Genomic DNA, 9,559 nt, shown 5'->3' on the forward strand with positions numbered 1-9,559 from the left:
ACGCCTGTAATCCCAGCACTTAGGGAGGTAGAGGCGGGCCGATCATGAGGTCAGGAGATCGAGGCCATCCTGGCTAACATGGTGAAACCCCATCTCTACTGAAAAAAAATACAAACAATTAGCCGGGCGTGGTGCCGGTGCCTCTAGTCCCAGCTACTAGGGAGGCTGAGGCAGGAGAATGGTGTGAACCCGGGAGGCGGAGCTTGCGGTGAGCTGAGATCACGCCACTGTACTCCAGCCTGGGTGACAGAGCAAGACTCCATCTCAAAAAAAAAAAAAAAAAAAAGCAAGTCCAATGAGCTGCTCTTTTTTTTTTTATTAAGGAAAATTGTAAGTATACATAGAAAATAGAGACTTATATAATGAACCTCCATGTACTCATGACCCAAGTTAAATAGTCATCAATGTATGATTAATCTTGTTTCATCTCTCTCCCAGAATATTTTGAAGTGATATTTAACCTTAGCATTTCTTCTGTGTATACTTCAGTATGTGTCTCTAACAAATAAGGACTTACTTTTAAAAACATAATCGTAATACCATTATCAAACCTTAAAAATAATCATTTCTTTCCTGCTGACTCCTCCCCCAAGGTTGTGTATCATTTTGTCTGTTAGCCTGTGGTATTTTCAGCTACTTTCTACTGTTATAAAATACTGTAGTAGTACTAAAAACAGGTAATCATTTCTTAATATCACCAAATATAGTTTTAGTTTTCACATTCTCCTGATTGTAAAGTATTTTGAACAGTCTGAATCAAGATCCAAATAAAATCTGGATATTGTAATTAGTTGCCATCACTTAAATTTCTTTTCATTTCTAGATTCCTTCCTCTTTATTGTTCTTTTTTTCCCCTTACAATTTATTTACTGAAGAAATTAGGTGATTTGTCTGTAGAATTTCCCATGGTTTGGATTTTGCTATCTGCTTCCATTTGATGTTAACACGTTTCTCTGTCTTGTGTATTTCCTGTAAATTGGTAGTTATATCTACAGGCTGGATTACATCTGACTTTAGGTTTGTTTTGAGATGGGGACATCTTTTTTTCATAAATGTTATTGTGAGCCTTCACTAGGAGGCATATAATATCTTATTGTCCATCTGTCTATCTTTTTTGTGGTGGTAACACTGTTGATGATCATTGCCTAGGTCTATTATGTAGGGATTGCAAATTGGTGATATTCCATAATTCATTTATTAGCTGAAATGTATCTGTAAGGACAAGCTTTTTATCATCAATTATTTGATTATCTTGAGGTACAGTTTGATTAGGAAAACAAGATAAATACTTGTTTCTCTTTTTTAATTTACCAGTTTTCAAAACAATGAATTGGTTTTTTGTCATTCTCCAAAAGTGATCAATTAGATTTGTTTTTTAGTATAATTAAGAAGGATTTAAACAAATTTGATGTGTTTCAGTCCGTGGTAGTTATCCTTATAAATGTTTAAATTGTCTTATTTGACTAAGGGGACACACTTCACATTGTCTTCTGAGTTCTTTTGACAAGATCCTAATAGTCTTTCGATGACTTTCTCTCCCTAGACCTAGAATCTGCCATCTCGCTAATACTACTCATTTCTTTAAGGAACTATTTTTGTTTTGGATATATTTAAATATTTTTTTATTGCTACACAGTCCACCAAAGTTTTTTTCCATTAGTAGGTTTTACAAAGCTATTTTAATGGTTCCCTTAATTTATGAACAGATTGGAAAAAGAAGACCCTTTAGAAATAGAATTTTTATTTTTTATTTGTATGGTACAGTGTGTTTTACTGATTAGATAAGTCAGTAGACTTTGAAAATTTACTTGACCAAATATAAGAAAACTATGTCATCATCATGGACTGGTGCAGGGAGATTTAGCAGTTGCTAATCTTTTATGTAAGTCAGACATGAGTGTTGCTTTGGTGAGAGGATTACACTAAGCACTGTGTTAAGGCTGGTTTGTTCTCCAGTGGACATATCAAAAGGTGACAAGTGGAAACTCTTAATTGGCATGGTTCCCTTGTCCTGGTAATTAGAACTAATATATCTGAGGAACTTATCTCCAACATTTGGGAGGGCATAGGGGCATTTTTAGTTTAAAAAAAAAATGACAAGCTCATTGTTACAGATGATGTTTTAGTTATTTATTGTTATGTAACAAACTACATCAAAATTTAGAAACTTAAAACAATCATTTTATTTTGCTTGCAGTTTTGTGCCTTAGGAATTTGGGAAGAGTTTGCCTGGGTGATTTGTCTCTTAGCCATGTGGCACTAGCAGGATTGTTTCAGTTAGAGGATCCATTTAGAAATGGTTTCTTCACTCACTTGTCTGGTATGATGGGGTTCCTTAGCTCTTCACCCCCAACTCCCAACCCCCAACCTGGTGGCTTGTTTTCTAGGGCATAACCACGTGGCTGTGGCTTCTCAGGATGGTCCCATTTCTTTTTTTTTTTTTTTTTGAGGCGACGTCTTACTCTGTTGCCCAGGCTGGAGTGCAGTGGCGCGATCTCCACTCACCACAGCCTCGCCTCCCGGGTTCAAGCGACTCTCCTGCCTCAGCCTTCCGAGTAGGTGAGATTACAAGCGTGCACCATCACACCGGCTAATTTTTGTATTTTTAGTAGAAACGGGGTTTCACCATGTTGGCAAGGCTGGTCTTAAACTCCCAACCTCAGGTGATCCAACCGCCTCGACCTCCCAAAGTGCTGGGATTACAGATGTGAGCCATTGCTCCCGGCCAGATGGTCCCATTTCTTACATGGTGGCTAGCTTTCAAGAGACAGGAAATGGAAGCTACCAGGCTGGTTAAGGGCTGTCCTCAGAGCTGGCACAGTGTCACTTTGCCCTATTCTGTTGATGAAAGCAGTTAAGGGGAAAATGGACTCTACGCCTTGATGGGGGAGTAGCAAGGTCACATTGCCTTCATCAGTGTGAAAGGTTTTCTTCACATTGAAGAAGAGCAGGGATGGATGATATTTTTGTGCCTATTGTTGGAAAATACAATCTCCCACAGACCTTACCTCTATTCTTCCTGTAATCTGTGTACCCCAATCATACTAAACTGCCTCTCTCTTTGCCTCATAAACCTTGATAATTTCTTAGGGCTTTGTCAGGCCAATTAAAAAATGCTCTATTAATGTTTAAATGGCATTATAGGGATAGAAATAGACAAAGAAGCAAGAACATTTACTTCAGCCTAGATGTTTTATTCTGTCATTTAATAAGGTTTTTTTGTGAGGAAAACATGAAGCTGCCTCTACCAGTCCTTAGTTAGAAAGGAATCTGTTTGGTACTGTGTATGAGTTTTTAAAGCTACACTAGGTTTTATTTAATGGGCAAAATATAAAGAATCATAAGTATATCAATCAAGGCCCATGAAGGAACAATTTATTTAACTGAATGCCTCTTGGACTTTTTTTTTTTTGAGACAGAGTCTCACACTGTCGCTCAGGCTGGAGTGCAGTGGCATGATCTCTGCTCACTGCAACCTCCGCCTCCCAGGTTCAAGCGATTCTCCTGCCTCAGCCTCCTCAGTAGCTGGGATTATGGGCACGCGCCACCACGCCTGGCTAATTTTTGTATTTTTAGTGGAGGCGGGGTTTCTCCATGTTGGTCAGGCTGGTCTCAAACTCCTGACCTCGTGATCCACCCGCCTCGGCCTCCCAAAGTGCTGGGGTTATAGGTGTGAGCCACCACACCTGGCCACTTCTGGAACTTTGTAAAAATCTTGAACTTATCCTGTAGTTTCATGTAGTATTCCTTTCCCATCACCAAATGACAATAAAGCAGGATCACCCGAGTGTGGTGGCTCACGCCTGGAATCCCAGCACTTTGGGAGGCAGAGGTGGGCAGATCACTTGAGATCAGGAGTTTGAGACCAGCCTGGCCAACATTGTGAGACCCCATCTCTACTAAAAATACGTAAATTAGCCAGGCGTGGTGGCGCACACCTGTAATCCCAGCTACTGGGGAGGCTGAGGCAGGAGAATTGCTTGAGCCCGGGAGGCCGAGGTTGCAGTGAGCCAAGATCATGTCACTGCACTCCAGCCCTGGCGACAGTGTGAGACTACCAACTGAAAAAATTAAAAAAGAAAAAAGAAAAAAAAAAATAAAGACGGATTATGGCTCACATGTGCAAACTAATAAGTATAGGATTATATTTGTAAGTTAGCACTTTGCCAAATGCTCTGGGGGACACAAGGAAATAGAATAGAACAAATGGCCATCTCTTCGAAGAAGCTTAGTTTCTCTGTAGCAGGATAGGATATTGACAATAGAAAGTTAATCAACATGACAGTTTAAAAACAAGGTATTTCATGGACATAATTTGAAAAATACCAAGGTAATAATACAAGTAATATCTGAGTCCTGGCCCGGTACCTGAGGTATGGCCCGGTAAAGTGATTAATTGAATGATTAAACAAATAATTACCGTAGAAATTCAGAAGATAAATTAACCTAGATGTAGTAATCAGTGATGATCAAGTGGAGAAAGAGGTCGAACATGGAACTGGGGCGTCTTGAGCTGGTTAGAATTTAGGACTCTGTGCCTATGATGACTTCCTACATTATATCACATCCTGGATGTTGGATAATGTGATAAGAAGACAACCTAGTTTCAGGAAATGGAAAATAATTGCTGTGTCTAGCTTGAAGTATCTACCCCCACAACCCAGCTTTCAGAGCCTACAGGTGCAGTTGCCGCTGACTCTTCAGAACTTACTTAGGATACTCAGACCAGCATTCTCATAGTCCCCAGTTAAGCTAACATATTTTATCAGAGAGAATAGTGTTTGTTGAACTTGCTTAAATTGGTTAGTTTTTACTCTTATATGAATAAATAGATGTATAGTGAATTCTGGGGATAGTTTGGTACTGGAGTTCTCTGCCTGCTCTGTGAACCCTGTTAGGTACACCCGAGAGAAGGGTAAGTGGTGGTGAGAGGGCTGGGTGATTTTGTAGTGTTTTTTGTTTTTTTCGTTTTTGAGATGGAGTCTCTCCCTGTCACCCAGGTTGGAATGCAGTGGCAGGATCTTGGCTTACTACTGCCTCTGCCTCCTGGGTTCAAGCAATTCTCCTGCCTCAACCTCCTGAGTAGCTGGGATTACAGGCATGTGCCACCATGCCTGGCTAATTTTTGTATTGTTTAGTAGAGATGGGATTTCACCATGTTGGCCAGGCTGGTCTCGAACTCCTGACCTCAAGTGAGCCTCCCGCCTCAGCCTCCCAAAGTGCTAGGATTACAGGAGTGAGCCACTGCACTCAGCCAGGATTTCATAGTTTAAAAAGTCTTCCTTAAAATTAAAACAACAAATCTGGTTGTTGAGTGGCATTTATAGGAAGAGATTCTTTCAAATACTGTATTGTTGGTGACATTTCTGATGCTGGCTGTCAACCAAATTTTAAAATTGTTTGTGGGTGAAATAATTTCGTTACTTTTTTGTGGATAAACCTGTGGGGAAAGGTTTTGATGTTATTTTCAGTCATATGTTTTCTTGGCATATACATAGTTAATTTAACAATATTGAAATATTTTATAAAACAGATTGTAAAATTATACATTTTCTAAATATAAGAGATCAGTTGCTTTCAAGTTAGAATCTTCTAGTAATTTTGCGTGTGTGTGTTCTTATTTTCTGTGCAGTTGAGAAAGATTGGGGGTGGGGGCTTTGGAGAAATTTACGATGCCTTGGACATGCTCACCAGGGAGAATGTTGCACTGAAGGTGGAATCAGCTCAACAACCAAAACAAGTTCTGAAAATGGAAGTTGCTGTTTTGAAAAAGCTGCAAGGTAAGCCCTTTGTAGAATATACAATTTATGATTTGTATGATAATTTATAATTTATTTGTATCTTCCTGAACCTTAATTACATTCTTTAAGTACTAATTGAATGTACTGGTGTCAGCCGGGTATAAATACACTGAGCATTTTTCTCTTGGAAATTTTATAACTAGTTAGTAGTAGTAGAAATATGTAATTACTTAGAATAATTGGGCTTTTGGGAGTTCCTTTCACGGAGTAAGGATGAGAGAGTGTGAATTAGCAGAATTTTTACTGCTTTGGAAAGTATTGTCGTAAGTCTGCTATTTGCCTTTCTTTTTTAAACTACCAATAGCAAATACCTCTGAGTTGTCCCTACTCATGTGTTTGGATGTTAAATGTGTTTTAATCACAGTAAGGAAGCTGCCTTCAAATCACACTGCGGGATGGATTAAAAATAATACTGTTGATTACATGTTGATTCATATTAACTTCAGTTTCAGAGAGTAACTGTTTCTGGCCCTGTTGTCATTTTTGAAGTCCATTTTACTACTTGGGCCCCATTTGTTTTTATTACAAAAATGAATAATTTTTTTTCTGACATGAATCCAGGGGTATAAAACCCTGAATACATTGCTAATTTGTGTTCACCTTTGTATTCTCAGCTTAATGACATACTGTCTGGTATTATATTTAAATGTTTGATCTGAAACAAAATTAAATAGGGATGATCATTTTCCTTTGCCCCAGGCATATCCAAGTTTCTCTACCAGTTGACTCATTTGATTAGAGAATGATGCTAGTAAAATTATAGATCTGTTTTTGTAGTCATTTTTAGCTCAAACTTAGCTTCTCCACAACATGGTAAATCAGGAAAACAGTGGATAGATTAGCACCCATTGTCAATACTAGAAAAATAAATAATTGGAGAAGAAAGAATAGGTAAAAGGATGGCTCTCTCTTTTTCTGACCTTTTCTATTTTCTCCCCATTTCTCTTGAGTTGTTGTTCTCAACTCAGTGGTGTAGAGGCTACACACAGGTACAGCCAGACCTACATCTTCCTGGGTTGCACAGATCCCAGGATACCTGTGTTACTCTCAGCCAAGCCCATGAAGGTATGTCAGCATCAGCTTAGTGTGGATAGTGCCACTTCACCTTTCTCCTACTTGGCCCCAAGGAGATGCTTCCAGGTGAGGCAGGATACAGCTTTGCTGCCCCTTCAGGAGGTTCTTCTGCTTAATTTGACTATGGTTTACTCAGGATTCTATTTGATAAAGCTTGAAGATCAGTTTAGTACCTTTTATGAATGAGTTAGAGACCCTTGGATGCTAGCTCTCTCCTTGTATTTTATTTTTCACGTTATTAACTAAAATATTTTTCCTATCTGCTTATAAACACATGACATCCCATTCTTAAGAACCCTTCACTTTCCAAAAATAAATTGATTTTCAATCTTCTGGTCCCTATTTCAGTGAGGCAGTCCTTGACTCTCTTCTCTTGGCTTCCTAACTTATGCCTCCTGCATACTTATTCCTCACAACTTCATTTTGTTGAGGGTGCTTTGTAATCTGGACCATTCTGATAACATTTTTATGGGGCTGAGCTGCTCTTGCTGTCATGTTGGCATAATGACTTCTTACTGAATGATCCCAATGAAAAGGCTGAGTGTAAGGAAAAGGTATTTAACCAGTGGATAACCCTTCATAGGATTAGTTAATTTTTAAATTGATGTTCAATTTTTGATAGCTGGGATATGGGTTTTTTTTTTTTTTTTTTTTTTTTTTGAGTCAGAGTCTTGCTCTGTCACCAGGCTGGAGTGCAGTGGCGTGACCTCAGCTCACTGCAACCTCTGCCTCTGGGGTTCAAGTGATTCTCCTGCCTCAGCCTCCCGATTAGCTCAGACTGCAGGCACATGTCTCCACACCCAGCTAATTTTTGTATTTTTAGTAGAGATGGGGTTTCACCATGTTGGCCAGGGTGGTCTCGATCTCTTGACCTCATGATCTACCCACCTCAGTCTCCCAAAGTGCTGGGATTACAGACATGAGCCACTGCGCCTGGCCGGGATTTTTTTTTTTAAACAAGATAAAAAGATATTTTATGATGAATTAGCCCGACCCCTAATTCTGTTCCTTTTAATCAATTCCTCTTCTCAAAATTCATATACTGCCTGCTCTCACATTCCCTCAGTTCTCAATTTTCTTTCTCATAGTCTTTTCTGTACTTAACAACCCCAGATTTTCTCAGTTCAGTCAAAACTCTCATTAATAGTATGTTCCTTTCTCTTTGACCCTAAAGTGTGAAGGCCTTAACATTTCACCCTATATTTTCTTCTGAGTGACCTTCCCCCATGCTGCTGTATCAGATTACTCTCTTTTCAAAGCTTTCTGAAATATTCTGGATGTAACCTGCAATTCTCCAATGAATCAACCTAGACTCTTGAATTTTTTTTTTTTTTTTTTTTACTTGAAGTCTTGCTCTATTGCCCAGGCTGGAGTGCAGTGGCACGATATCAGTTCACTGCAACCTCTGCCTCCCAGGTTCAAGCGATTCTCCTGCCTCAGACTCCCAAGTAGCTAGGACTACAGGTGGGTGCCACCACGCCCAGCTAATTTTTTGTAGTTTTAGTAGAGATGGGGTTTCACCATGTTGGCCAGGCGGGTAACTCCAGACTTCAGACAATCCTCCCATCTTGGCTTCCCAAAGTGTTGGGATTACAGGCATGAGCCACCACACCTGGCCAAGACTCTTGAATTTTACTTGGTTTTTACAAATGTATTTTAATGTTTATCTGCTTATAAACTAAATTATCTATTTATAAGCCTATTAGGTAGTACTTCTGTACCTATTACTATTATTATTCTCCAAAGTGTTCCTAATAAGTAGAGCCATAAAACTTATTAAGTCTATCCTTTTATTCACAGTATTGTTCAGAGATACATCTCTGTATAAACATTTATGTGTATCTCTTCCCCTTCTCCGTTTGCAGCTGTATTATCTTCATCCTTTGTTTTTCAGTTTATTTGCTTTGAAACTATGCAAAGGTGGTCATTGCCATTCTAATCTGTTAGATTCCTTTTTCTTCCACTTTAAATGATTGTTTTATAATGATATCCTACCTGTCTTCACTTCTCCATTTTCTTTTTTTGTTAAAAAAATTTTTTGTTGTTTTTTCCTCAGTTTTCATGATCTCTTGTGCTGTATCTCAACACACCAGTTTTGTTGTTGTTGCTGTTGTTGTGTTGTTGTATTTTCTTTTTAATAAGTATAGTTTAGGCCAGGCGCGGTGGCTCATGCCTGTAATCCCACCACTTTGGGAGGCCAGGGTGGGTGGATCGCCTGAGGTCGGAAATTTGAGACCAACCTGGGCGACATGGTAAAACCCCATCTCTACTAAAAAATTCAAAATTTAGCCAAGTGTGGTGGTGTTTGCCTGTAATCTCAGCTACTCTGGAGGCTGAGGTATGGGAATCGCTTGAGCCCAGTAGGCAGAGGTTGCAGTAAGCCAAGAAGGTGCCATTGCACTCTAGCCTGGGTGACAGAGCCAGACCCTGTCTCAAATAAAAAAGTATAGATTTGCAGTGCCATTGTAAGAGAAAAAAACTTCTGTCCTTTGATTTCAAATCTGATCATTAGTCATTTCTACAGTGAAATGATGGGTCCTCAGGAACCATCAGTACTTCTAAAAAAGTTAGATTTCCATTCTAGTCTTAATAGAATTTGGTACACATCTAGAATCCTGAAGTGAGACAGGCAGATCTTTTATTTATTTATTTATTTATTTATTTATTTATTTATTTATTTATTT

General features: G+C 39.0%; 1 protein-coding gene across 3 annotated transcripts in view; it reads left to right on the top strand.

The window, feature by feature from the left end:
• LOC111529164 (tau-tubulin kinase 2) overlaps positions 1 to 9,559 on the top strand; it is a 178,174-nt gene that overhangs the window by 39,034 nt on the left and 129,581 nt on the right. For all 3 annotated transcript variants that reach the window (XM_023196021.2, XM_023196023.2, XM_023196022.2), the window contains exon 3: positions 5,633 to 5,780. In XM_023196021.2, coding sequence (XP_023051789.1) covers positions 5,633 to 5,780 — 148 coding nt within the window. The remainder of the gene's footprint in view (positions 1 to 5,632; positions 5,781 to 9,559) is intronic.

Source organism: Piliocolobus tephrosceles, unplaced genomic scaffold, assembly GCF_002776525.5.
Source record: "Piliocolobus tephrosceles isolate RC106 unplaced genomic scaffold, ASM277652v3 unscaffolded_110, whole genome shotgun sequence".
NCBI classification, from domain to species: Eukaryota; Metazoa; Chordata; class Mammalia; order Primates; family Cercopithecidae; genus Piliocolobus; species Piliocolobus tephrosceles.